This window comes from Daldinia childiae, assembly GCF_008694065.1.
Source record: "Daldinia childiae strain JS-1345 chromosome Unknown Scaffold7, whole genome shotgun sequence".
Lineage (NCBI taxonomy): Eukaryota > Fungi > Ascomycota > Sordariomycetes > Xylariales > Hypoxylaceae > Daldinia > Daldinia childiae.
Genome location: NW_022984648.1, coordinates 844,835 through 857,763, shown reverse-complemented (window position 1 = coordinate 857,763; position 12,929 = coordinate 844,835). Strand labels below are relative to the sequence as shown.

The 12,929-nt window shown below is 47.9% G+C and overlaps 5 protein-coding genes across 6 annotated transcripts; 3 read left to right on the top strand and 2 right to left on the bottom strand.

Annotated features, from left to right (window-relative positions):
* Positions 1–307: 307 nt before the first annotated feature.
* On the top strand, positions 308–2,806 carry GL218_06541 (uncharacterized protein; the record flags this gene model as incomplete). Its single annotated transcript, XM_033583261.1, has 2 exons — positions 308–921; positions 1,468–2,806. 2 exons carry the CDS (start codon positions 308–310, stop codon positions 2,804–2,806), a joined length of 1,953 nt encoding a protein of 650 aa, XP_033433687.1.
* Positions 2,807–3,130: 324 nt separating this feature from the next.
* On the bottom strand, positions 3,131–4,894 carry GL218_06540 (putative guanosine-diphosphatase; the record flags this gene model as incomplete). The annotated part of the gene is made up of 3 exons (XM_033583260.1): positions 3,131–3,188; positions 3,247–4,597; positions 4,663–4,894. 3 exons carry the CDS (start codon positions 4,892–4,894, stop codon positions 3,131–3,133), a joined length of 1,641 nt encoding a protein of 546 aa, XP_033433728.1.
* Positions 4,895–6,092: 1,198 nt separating this feature from the next.
* GL218_06539 (Desumoylating isopeptidase 1) lies at positions 6,093–7,895 on the top strand (the record flags this gene model as incomplete). The annotated part of the gene is made up of 2 exons (XM_033583259.1): positions 6,093–6,365; positions 6,414–7,895. 2 exons carry the CDS (start codon positions 6,093–6,095, stop codon positions 7,893–7,895), a joined length of 1,755 nt encoding a protein of 584 aa, XP_033433392.1.
* A 563-nt stretch (positions 7,896–8,458) lies between these two features.
* On the top strand, positions 8,459–10,288 carry GL218_06538 (Kinesin-like protein KIF1C; the record flags this gene model as incomplete). Its single annotated transcript, XM_033583258.1, has 2 exons — positions 8,459–8,606; positions 8,679–10,288. 2 exons carry the CDS (start codon positions 8,459–8,461, stop codon positions 10,286–10,288), a joined length of 1,758 nt encoding a protein of 585 aa, XP_033433391.1.
* Positions 10,289–10,561: 273 nt separating this feature from the next.
* Positions 10,562–11,680, bottom strand: GL218_06537 (JmjC domain-containing protein 7; the record flags this gene model as incomplete). 2 transcript variants are annotated; one of them, XM_033583256.1, is made up of 3 exons in its annotated part: positions 10,562–10,640; positions 10,704–10,763; positions 10,836–11,680. In XM_033583256.1, the coding sequence occupies 3 exons, from the start codon at positions 11,678–11,680 to the stop codon at positions 10,562–10,564; spliced, it is 984 nt and encodes a 327-aa protein (XP_033433620.1). The 2 variants fall into 2 exon arrangements, with proteins under 2 accessions (XP_033433620.1, XP_033433621.1); XM_033583257.1 differs by lacking the exons at positions 10,562–10,640; positions 10,704–10,763 and having other exon boundaries at positions 10,832–11,680.
* Between the last annotated feature and the right edge of the window lie 1,249 nt (positions 11,681–12,929).

Genomic DNA, 12,929 nt, shown 5'->3' with positions numbered 1-12,929 from the left:
TAATCTACCCGGTCTTCTAGAGCCGAAGAGCCTCCATTTCTACCACTACTACATTATGGCTGGTATGGAAGGCAAATTCTAGGAAACCCTACCAAGAGTCAAGTAGATCTTCAATCGCAGAGTCTTGTCATGATGTCATACTTCATCATCTCCCTTATGGCATCACAGTTATGATTACTTTAATCGGCTGCTATTATCTTAAGCTATTAAATGTTTTTATACAAAAGCTTACCTCTGTCTATTTTCTCCTAAGTTGTATTGGTGTTCAAGAAAGTATTCATTGCCATTAGGATTATAGTTATTCACAATGGTAGCTATTCGTATCAGCAGCTCTTTAAATGCCTTGAGGGCTACCCGGATACGCGCTCCTCGAGCTTGCCGTACCTTTTCAGCCAGTCCCCGTTACTTCTCACCAGGTTATGGTGATGGAGAGGGAGACCCCGTTGGACAGGACCCTCAGAACCAGCCAGCATCAAATGATGCGCAGCATTCATCAGAACACCCTGGCCCAAGCCCACCAGACGTGGGTAAGGGGACAGGAGGCGGTCCTACGAAGGCCGCCTTGTCAGAGGGTATGAAAAATGCTGCCGCTCATGAATCCGGACAGAAGTCCCCCGAGGACGCCAGCGCACAGTCCGGGGGATCCAGATCCAAAGAGGCCACCGAGACAGGAGGAAGTCCCACTGGCGGGAGTATTGCCAACGCGGCGAGCCAGAATGGAGGTGAGGGGTTGAAGGGTCCTCAGGGCAAGGGCACACCTAGTCCCAAGATCCATAACCAGGCGATTCCCGCCGTTAAGGAAGGCCTGAGTGACGAACAAAAACAGGAAGTCGAAAGACATAACGAGGACTTCGAAAAACGTCACGACCGGGCGGCACCCGCCTCAGATGACAAGGTCGACCCTAAGTTCTGGAAAGGGACGTGAGTAATGCGTGTGGCTGTTCTGCGTTATTGTTTGGTGCTGCGTTTCGATATACTATGGTATACTGATTTGTAATGGACATAGCGGCGGTCTTCAACAGGGAGAGGGAAAAGGAGGAGTGGATTGGAATGCTTAGGTGAATGAATCGTGTTATATTTGCTTGAGAGGCATTCTGATGTACTATTTGAGGTGTACAACATGTACCTTTTATATAGATTAACTATATTATTGTTAAACCTCATTGTGCTAAGGACATGATTATTGTCATATCTACCTAGATACTAACATAGTACCATCGAACCTACCTAATGTGATTAAGTGAAGTAGTTGGTCTGTGATGCATGAGAACAGAAACATGTATACCTATATACGTTGATTTGGAAGAATAAATATAAATGTGAGCTGAGACTCGGATTCTCGGATCTAAATCCATCAATGGTCCGCACTTGCCCCGCTAGCTTATCCCCAGCAATTAAAAACCCCTGTACGAATTTAGAGGTAACTTAGATACTCGTTAAACTTTATTAACCTAACTCCTTATCCAGCCAGCACAGCGTTTCGATCAACTCACTATATGATTTCGATGTGATCCCATGGATAGCGAGGCATATACTAGACAGAGATTCGATGGCGGATGAGGATCTCCTGCATAGGATTCACGGATTGGAGGATTTGGATCTGGCAGCGCTTTTATGTCTCGTTAGTCGCGAACACTGCATCGTCAGCACCGAACCAGAAGAGCTCGACACTCTGGTTGAAGAACTACGACTCGTCGTTTCGCAGACCTTCAACCTGTCATCCGCTCTCGTAGATTGTACACCACATACCACTCTCGACGACCTCGCCGCCTCTATCCAGCTTCGCCCAGCTACACCACCACCGCAGCTCTATCCTCCAACTCCGCGCACTCCATCGGCCTCCCCCCTTCGACGCCGAGGAACCGATGCATCCTACTTCCACGGTAGAACTGCGACTCCCACTACTCCGAGAAACCAAAACCCATTTACCGGGACATCACCGCAGATCGCCAACGTAATCCTAGCGAAGAATCTCGACCGAGCCCCTAAGGATGTACAAATCCAATGTCTAGAACTCCTACGGACCAGGCGGATCCTGACGCGCACCAGCGTGCAGACAGCACCTAAGCAGTTCCTGTTCGTGGCCGTGCTCGAGTCCGCGGGTGCGGGACGGCTCGTGTCTCACCTGAATGACTTCTTTTATGTTTCACACTGGCACGATCCCGAGGATGGCTTTGCGCATTTAGAAGAGGAAGAAGATAGAAAAGGAGGAGAGACGGCTAGTCTAGATAGTGCTTCGAGTGTAGTTCGGCGGAGCACCGTGGACTCGATGTCCGCTCCCGTACTTACGTCTACGCCTCGGGCGGGTCCAAGTCGTAGCAGCGCGACCTACGTAAACCGGGAAGATCAACTCGCCACGGACCAAATATCCCTCTCTAGCTCACGCGCACCTTCATTCTCGTTCCCATCTATCAGCGAGTCCGATATCGCAACGCTGGCGTTGCAGGCGCGACAGGTCAACCAGGAAATTGAGGTGCTGCGGTATCAGATGAACATCGTGTCCTTTATACGTATGCATCGAGCCGTTGCGCCAGGCGGAGGCGGCGCGACACCTTTAGCTACCAAGCACCTCGATCAACTGGCCAAGTGTCTAGCTGCATTGCACGGCCTCGACTACGTTACCCCGTCTCTAGTTGGGCTTGCAGTTAAGAAGATATACCCGCATCGCATCCGGATCGCTGCCCCGGGCCAGGAACGTAGCATGCAATGGGGCAGTGATCTTGGGGCTATTGAGGCACTGCTGGAGGGTATGGACGCGGAGTATGTGATAGAGGATGTATTGAGTATGGTTGAGGCACCGTTATAGATAGGTTATGATACCCAGGGTTAAGTCATAGTTCGATAGTATATAATAATAGAAGTAATAAGGTCTAAACATTGATTGCCTCCTAATGTTTTCATTCGTGATCTTCCTATAGTATAGTTCGCCCATTCCCTATACTTATCTTCGTCGAAGACGGAAATGCCAGCGCCGTATTTCGTACTACACTTTTACAACCAGATCCGAAAAACGCCGGCCTCGCAGGGCAACTACCTAAGTTATCCGCCGTGTCCATGCCTCCTCATCATTAATTATCTAAACTTTCCAATAGCCACATTTCTAATCTTGTTAGGGTAGCGTGTAGTAGGATTAAAAGGTCTGAGTGACCTTGCAGGACCAGCCGGAGTTCTTTGCTAATAAGGGTAGACTAATATATATTAGTATTTATATCGAGTTAAAAGGGAAAGGGGGCGTGATAGGCTTACCTGGCTCCTAGACACCAGCCCAATTCGTTGCCCTTGATCTTCTTAGCGATCTTGACCTCCCGGTCAATAGGCATTTCGTAACCGCTGTGCAGCAATCCTATCATAAAGTTGAGATCCAAGCAGTACTCGCCACGATCTCGTAGCTCCTCTAGGGCCTCTGGAATATTAGTGAATGTGCCCCACGTATCCTCACCGCCGCAAACGGCATTAGCGAGGTCGTGCAGCTCCCGGAGAGTGAAAGAATCGGGCATTCCAAGAGGCTTGGTGCGGTCGTAGAAGAAAGAGAAGATATAGACATCCTCCTTAGAGAAGGTCTTGGCTAGTGGGGGCTGGTGGACACCGTTGAAGGAACAAGGTGCAAGCTTGCACTCGGCGTCCTTGTATAGAATCCTCTCAGCCAGAGCACGGCACTGCGCCGGAGCAGGGTTCATGGGGCCGGTCACGTTAAGTTGCAACTCGCCGGTGCCTAGGGGGCTGTCGTCGCCAAGTTTAACCGTAATCTTATCGGTCTGACCGGCGTTGATACAAGGGTGGTTAAGAATAGGCTTTTCTAAGAATGCCTTGCTCTTCTCCTTCTTGTAGATATCATGTAGCAAGTTCAAATGGATAGAATTGCGAGCCGCCATCAATCCATATCCAAGGTGAGAGTGCTGGTAGAGCTCAAAGTTTCGTCCGCCGAAGGAGAGCTCATACTTGTGGTCGCCTTCAGCCAGCTTCTCGGGCATGCCACCAGAAGCAAGTCCCTTAAACGTGGGCTCAAAGACAATTTGCGTGGAACCACCACCGAGATCAAAGATAGCAGCGGTTGGGCTCTGGTCAGGACCACCAATCTTTCCTAGAAGGTAGTTGGTAGTAATCCAGGCGTATACACCCTCGTCAGAACCGTCCATGATCGCAACACCATTCTCTTCTCGGGAGACAACGGGGAAGGGGTAGTCCTTCTCAAGGTGCTCCCGAACGGTCTCAAGAATCTTCCCACTGGCCTCCTGACCAATCATTCGCAGACCAGCGGTCGCCTTTACGGCAACCGGGCTGCAACCCTTCAACTTGTCGGGAACGGTCTCCATCGCGACTTGCATGAGACTATCCAAGGTCTTCGCGGCGGCAACAGGGTCGTCCTTATACTTGCTCAAGCCGCCTACGCTCTTCTCGGTCATTTTGAATTCCTCCTTCTCCAACTCTGGGGTCGGGCCACAGTTGTTGAACTTGTAAACATGGATACGGGATCCAGTGCTACCAGCGTCGATCATGAGGACATATTGTACGATTGGCTTGTCCTTAGAAAACGATTTCGTACATCTTGAGGTTCCGTATGATGAATCGGACGGCACCTGGCCGCCAGAATGCGACACTATAAAAATCAATTAGATTGCTATTTTAAAGGGAATTATAGGATTCAGTTACGAGATAACATACCACCCTTATATACTTCTACACCTCTTGGCGAGATGTAGTAGAACAGGAACACCAAGAAGACAACGATGGCCGTGGTCTTTAGCCATCGCGTCCTTTGGGCCTGGTTCATGGTCGCAGCCTGTAGTTTCTCCACGATGCCGGGTTCTCGGTGGCCCGAGTCGTAACGTGCAGGTTTTTCGTGAGGGTCGTGTCTAATTTGCTTCGTAGGCAGTGAAACTGATGTTCTCCTCATAACCTTTACATGCAATGCATCCCCAAGAAGATCAGGGAATTTAATTGGTAGTGAAAGAGTGAAAGAAAGAGCAAAAAAATTAAAAAAGAAAACCTAGAAAAAGCCAACGAAGGATCAGCTTGACATGCGAGAGTCTAAACCAGACAGGAGCGAGGATCAATGCCGGATATGAGAATCGTTAAATAGGATAATGTGGAAAAGGGGGGCGACGAACACGAGGCGACACAACTTGTCCAAATGGCAAATGGCAATCTCGAAGATTTTCCAATTTCAACGGTTTTTAATGTTCCCTTATCGATGGACCCCTGAAGATGACTTGGCTACTTGAATTTAGTTGGCACTCCAAGGCACTTCGCAACTATTTCTAGTGACTTGGTTGGATTAGTTACTGCATACCCCTGTCATCTTTGTACGTAACCCCGTACCCGTACAGGTCTCTGGGATGAGAGATAGTAGCGCGGCGCTAAGTGGAGATGTTTAACTAAATATGGCTAGCAGGTAGCTTTACGTATAAATTTGTATATAACAGTACTGAATATCAATACTTTTCGAACTGAAAGGCTGCTCCTGAATATCAATATATGGGTCTGGATAAAAGATTAAGTATAAAAAGTTGATCTTTCTATTAAGGTTTTGTACCTTACTTATAAATTTATATGTAAAGATACCTACTAGCCATGTTTGGCTAAACGTCTCCACTTAGCGCCGCGCTACTATCTCTCATCCCAGAGACCTGTACATGTACCCTAGCAGCCCTGGCAGACCTTGGCATCTACCTAAATCTAGCATCTGGCATCTTCAAGCCTCGACTTACCACCGCCACACTAAGGTACCGGAAAGGTTGGAACGAACCTGACTCCATCCGAATCGGAATGGGAGAGTCAGCCGCAATTTATCCCCAGTAGGAAGGTACATATCTACCTATGTATATGTAGCTTTGTTACTAGAAGGTACTGTGACGCTGCTTGTTTGACATCGAGTTGACGTACATATCGTTGCCTTCAGTCATAACTGCCTACACTTGATTATCTCCCATATAATTTCCCATCGTGAGATCACTTCATCCTTGATTCTGAACCTAATGTTTTAATTATTCTATTCAATTAACAAATAGACGCTGAGAAGATAAAGCGGACTTAGAAGAATTTAGACGGCGATAACAATTATAACGCTAGCCATTACCACAAGAACATTTGCGATGGACGTCCATCTTCTTGTCTACGACTTATCAAATGGTCTAGCTAAGCAGCTGTCCCTTGGACTACTAGGCTTTCAGCTTGATGCTATTTATCATACTTCAATCGAATTAGACAACAAGGAATATGTCTATGATAGTGGTATAAATGTGATCCGGCCCGGAACCTCTCACCTGGGTCAACCTTTGGAACGAATTCACCTTGGGAAGACCGAGCTGCCTATAGAGGTAATCCTTGAATATCTCGATTCGCTTAAGCATATATACACCCCCGAAGTAAGTTAAAGAGACAGTCTCGACGAGTACTATATGTTGACTAAATAGGCCTATGATCTGTTTCGACATAATTGCAACAATTTCAGCAATGATTTTGCCATGTTTCTATTAGGAAAAGGGGTGCCAAGCCACATAGCGAATATGCCACAAGCTGTTCTTGATTCTCCATTCGGAAGAATGCTGCAACCTCAACTCTCACAGATAGTCGAGCAGAGAAAAGCCCAGCGAGGTGGACTCCTCGGTATCCAGGATAATGTCCAACCGCATACAAACGGTACCGCAAACAGCGCCGGTTCATCGACTCACCCTCAGCGTCTAAGCGTAATTAATATTACTAATATCCGGGAGTTCGATGATATGCTAGAAAGAGCTAGGAAATCATGTGCCATCATCTTCTTTACTTCGGCAACATGTGGTCCCTGTAAAGCCCTTTATCCTCTTTACGACGGACTAGCAGCGGAGCACGGGAGTAAAGTCGCGGTGGTGAAAGTTGATATATCTCGAGCCTTTGATGTTGCGCAGAGATACTCCATTAGGGCAACACCCACGTTTATTACGTTCGTCCATGGTAAAGAAGGAGAACGATGGATGGGCGCAGATGCTTCTCGGCTTAAGAGTACCGTCGAACTACTAGTTCAAATGGCGGTTCCGAGCCATCCGCACCGAATGCTCAGGCTGCCTCGTTTCGCGAACGCCGAGTTGAAACCAGTATTGTACGAAAAGGTCCCACCGCTTTCGAAGCTATTGTCTAAACTAGGGTCAAAAGCCGACGACCCTTCGGTTCAGAGTGTGAAGAACTTTATTGAAACTCGGTCATCTGAAGGTCCTGCAGAAGCTCCACTACCTGACTTGCCCGCCTTCTCTAAATTTTTATGTTCTGCGGTTGAATCTCTGCCTAAGGAAGTCTTGTTCACAGTCGTGGATCTCTTCCGCTGTGCCCTTGTGGACGAACGGTTTAGCGGATACTTCGCAGAAGAACATGATCAGAAAACAGTGGTCACCCTCCTTGACGTTGTGAATAAAGAGAGCGACTGTCCTTACGCTCTAAGACTTGTTACTTTACAGATGGCCTGCAATTTATTTTCAAGTCACCTATACGCTGAACAGATCCTCGGACAAGAGACGCTACGAGGCCAAATCACGCGGCTCATATCATCAAGCTTCCTAGACGACAGTCGCGATAATATTCGAGTAGTTGCGGCATCACTATTATTCAATGTAGCTATCGCGAATTATCAGATGAGACAGGAGTCAGGGGACGTTCTCCCCGAGGATGACCAAGTAGAGCTTGCCGCGTCGGTAGTAGAAGCCATATCTCAAGAAGAATCCTCTAACGAGGCATTGCACGGCATGTTGTTGGCGCTTGGGTTCCTAGTTTATTGTGCACCTACAGAAGGCGACCTCATAAACTGCCTGAAAATTATGGATGCAGAAGGAACTATTCTTGGAAAGAAGAAAGTCTTCTCGAAAGAACCTCTCATCACTGAGGTAGGAAGTGAGTTACTGGGGAAAGGCCTCGCGAGAAGATAGGCTTGTTGCTATGGCATTTGGTGCTCCTTTTTTTTGTTCTGGTGTAGCCTGGAGACAGCTGTCTAAGGTATTTTACAACATGCGTTGGTTTCCTGGTCAGGATGCATAGAATGTAGACTACTTTTATTTTTATTTTTAATGGACATGGGAGGATATCTCAATAGAATATACATGCCCAATGCATGCAACTTTTAATCCATATCACTTCTCATGCTTGTCAATTTCACAACTTCGTATTTTCTAATTTACTAAAGAAAACATCAACTACGTAACATCACAAAATCTTGATTAATTGCCCCTCTCTTATGCAAAGGATGGTAGGCGCAAGCCACAAGTGGACGTCACTATCACAACGCGGGGCAATCGGCGCCGTTCTACCGCGTCGCTGCTCTGGCAACCAGCCCGCCCCTGTACAATCCTAAGTAAATAAAGAGACCCCCCCGGTCCACTTCCCCATTCTCTAGATGCCTGTCTACGGCATTCCATATCCATATCAGCAGCGCACTAACGACCTCATCAACGAAATTTGTATAACATTAACTGGAATGCTAGAATCACGTTTTATGTCGTCGTTAAATATGAGAGCCATGCATTCATCTGCTTCAACACCGTCTCTGCGTGCTCGAGATGGCATACTACCGCCCCAAATGAGAATGGATGCGGGAGGTAATGTGAGAGTCGTCGTGAGAGTCCGGGCGTTTTTGCCTAGAGGTATGTATTATTTACAATTCTATAATTGTTTATTTACGAAGTCGATTGAAGAATAATTAACTTGTATTATAGAGATCGAAAGGGGTGCGGAGTGCTTGATTAGCATGGATCCTCACACCCAGATGACTACACTTCATGTGCCAAACGATCATGACCCAGCGAATGTCAGAGCCAAGTCACGCAAGGTGGTTGAGGAGAAGTCATTTATATTTGATAACTCCTTTTGGAGTCATAACACGAGGGACAGATATTACGCACATCAAGAAGATGTATACAATTGTCTAGGCGAGGAATTCCTCGACCACAACTTCGAGGGTTATCATACTTGCATCTTTGCCTATGGTCAAACCGGCTCTGGCAAGTCTTACACAATGATGGGCACGCCCGACCAACCAGGACTTATTCCGCGGACCTGTGAAGACTTGTTCCAGCGCATTGAAGCAGCGCAGGAGGAAACGCCTAATATTTCGTATCACGTACGAGCCTCCTACTTCGAAGTATACAATGAGCACGTCCGCGACTTGCTTGTTCCTGTGGTACCAAACCAGCCTCCGTACTATTTGAAGATCCGCGAGTCGCCAACTGAGGGACCGTATGTGAAGGATCTGACTGAGGTGCCAGTGCGAAGTCTGAATGAGATTCTTCGGTACATGAAGACTGGAGATGCAAGTCGTACGACAGCGAGCACCAAGATGAACGACACGAGTAGTCGAAGCCACGCAGTATTTACCATCATGTTAAAGCAGATTCACCACGATATGGAAACGGACGAGACTACGGAACGTAGCTCGCGAATCCGGCTGGTCGATCTAGCGGGCAGCGAGCGAGCCAAATCCACCGAGGCGACTGGCGCTCGGCTGCGTGAGGGCAGTAACATCAACAAATCCCTGACAACTCTAGGTCGGGTCATCGCGGCGCTCGCGGACCCGAAGGCCCAACGCCCTGGCAAGCGGCATAGAGATGTCGTGCCGTACCGTGACTCCATCCTAACATGGCTACTGAAGGACTCCCTAGGAGGTAATAGTAAGACGGCGATGATTGCGTGCATTGCGCCGTCCGACTATGAGGAAACGCTATCAACGTTACGGTACGCGGATCAAGCGAAGAGAATCCGTACTCGTGCCGTGGTCAACCAGGACCACATCAGTACGGCGGAGCGAGACGCACAGATTGCAGCCATGGCCGAAGAAATCCGAGTATTGCAACTATCCGTATCAGACTCTCGCCGTCGCGAGAAGGATGCCAAGGAAAGCGAAGAGCGTCTAGAGGAGTACCAAAACCGTGTCGCGGCCATGCAACGCATGATGGAGGAGCGTAGCATGGTGTCTGAAGGGAAGATCCGCAGTCTACAGACTGAGAACGAGGCTTTGAGGCTACATCTTAAACTTGCGCTTGATAGCCTTAAGAACCCTATTCCAGAGGTGGTTGTTAAGAATGAAGGGGATGGAGCGGATAAGGAGAATGTAGACAAGGGCCGGGCTAGTCCTGTTGACGAGGCATATTACGGCGAGGATGATGGATATGGATCCGATGTGTATGAGGAGAAGGCAAATGATGTTCAGGATTACATGCACGACCTCTTGGAGGATTTAGCATTGTTTAGAAGGAAGATCGGCGATGACAAGGGGAGGTTTTTAGACGAAGATGCAAGACACCCATTGGGTGTGAAGGTGAATATTTAGTGCTTGGAGTAGGTTATGCTCTATGTGGCTGGTCCAAAGAGAATATGTCTCTTGGTATTACTGAATGGCAAGGTGTTTGGAGTACCGGTTGGATGGGCACTGGTAAACCCGAGTGCAACTGCCGGGGGTTAGTTAATAGGGGATTCAACACTCAGCTCCAGTGAGTGCTGTACACATAGGAATTGAGAATAAGCTAGTCAGATAAACTTACGAATTTAAGAATGTATGGCTAGGAGGTCGGTTTTATATTTCCTTATGGCTACGAAGATGATATTATCTTGTTGCTTGATTACCGAGAGTCCGGACTAACGATACTAAAGGATAGAGAGATCCGCTGAACTCCATATCGTACCTATATATGTAGATGAGCATTTAGGGAGATAGGAAAATGCGACTTAAGAGACCAAAGCCTTACCAATAGTTGACGGCAACGCAGATACCTTCTTCGGAACATGATTGCGAGACTTTATGGTACCTTAAGATAGGCTGTAAGCACTCCAATATTCTCTAAGACGTATCGGATTTATACGCTGACGCTAGCACTCACCACATAGCTGGTAGATATAACATATCACCTGGTTCTAGGGTAACCCTCAGGGGCCGTGCCAGATGCGAATACTTCGTACTCCGTATAGTTGGATTATCGGGGTCCCAAGTTGCAAAGGGGACTTTATCACCTTCCTCTTTTTGTAAGCGCAAACCTCGGGCCTCTCGGATATAAGATGCAGGCTCGAGCTCTTGCTCGTTGACGCATGGTTGACACAGCGCGGGCAGCAAGACGAAGTGTTTGCGCCCTGCGACTTGTACATAAACGTTTTCATAGTTGTCGCGGTGCAATGCGGTTACTGATGCAGAGGAGCCGATCCATAGGTTCACGGCGTCGGGCTCATTTTGCAAAGCGATGCGTGCGAAGGGGATGGAGGGTGGTACTTGGGAGTAGAGCGAGGAATACTCATTGCGCAGGTTATCATTTTGCGTCTGAGCATATCGAACTTCCCCTCTACTTTCAGGTGAGGAGTAAGGAGATAGCTCTTGATTTGTTAAGTAGTCGAGGAACGAGCTGAAGAGTTGCTCCTCCTCGTGCGGCTTGGCAAATATCAAATGGCCGTCTTGATCGGTGGGAGCATCGGCGTTCCCATACGGTGTTACGGCGACATTGATATGATGGCCGGTGAGCGACTCCCGGAGATACGAGGCAGTCCAGCGTTTCACAGCCGGCCAGTCGGAAGCTCCACTGCGTACGACGAAAGGTGTATTCCGCGCTACGTACCTCATGAACTCGAGCGGGCTCGGCTCTTCATCTAGCTCCTCGACTGTGCCGGCGTTGAGCTCGTTAAAGCTAGTGATCAGTTCCGCGATAGGGTCGCCGCTCAGATCTTCGTTTTTCTCCATCTTTTCCGCATGGGTCGACTCTAATGATTTGAGCTATTCTACAGCGGTGTCCGTTATTCGGGGCCGGATCATACGTTCTGAAAGGGGGTATGTCAGGGTGACGGTAATATGATATGATATGTTACAGGTAAGGCTTGAGGGATGCATCCACCGGTACCGCGCACGAAGATAGGTATTGGATGAAACCACCCGGGCAGCCCTATGGAAAGTCTCTCACTCTGTTTCTTATCAATTTTTTTTGGACCTTATGTACGTTTACAGTTTATGATCTTTGATTAGTAGCTCCCGGGAATCTGGTTTGGGGAGATCTAATTACCAACCCTTGCCTAATCTGCCCGGGACGCACCAATAACGGCACGCCAATGGAAGGCATCGTGAGAAAAAGTGAGCTGATTCTCACTTGACGAACCCCGCCCGCGACCGCTGGTCGTCATTAGGATGGAGTTGATTTTCTTATTAGGTAGCAATATAAGCGGTCAGTTACCTCGCGCAGCATGGGTTGATGACAAGTGACAGAATTTCATAAATATAAATATATAGGGAGAGCCCAGCTTTGCAGTTTCTCCCCCTGGTCCCCGTTGCGACGTCTACATACATATATATATATCTATTGCATACTCTTCACGATCCTACCTTGCTAGATCTACTAGATCTGCTTGCATTTCCTTCCGCCCTTTAATACCTCGGTCATGAGCTATTGGCGTCACGATGATGCATCAAACAGCTATAGCTACAACTATAGCTACAGCCACAGTTGCATCATAGCTTAGCTTCCTTGATATATTGATAGGCGTGTGGTTTGCTACTGATAATATATATTTACGGATGATCTTTTAGGTATTTTTCTTTGTTGGGAATTCTTCGACATGGCACATTGCCTAATATTGGGAGGCGTTTGTTAAAAGCCAAAGCCAATTTTGTTGGAAAAAAAAAAGAAAAAGCTAAGGACAAAGCAAAGGTGCCCATTCCAGACCGAAAATGCAGGAAATTCCAGCTATGAGGGGTAAGAGTGGAGTTCCAGTTAGGTACCTACATCCTTGTAGGGGGTTATTCTAGGGAGGGAATGATGAAGTACTTATGTACCCAGGTACCTTGTACTGCTGAGGGGCTTGCTTGGAGGGGCTCTACTGGGCTACAACGACGTTTTCCCAGGTTACCAAGGAATAGGATCTCTACCCGGCCGTCCGCGAGTCCCGCTAATCCGCCCCGCCGGCGCGCCTCCCAAGTCCCAAGTCCATGTCTATGTCCC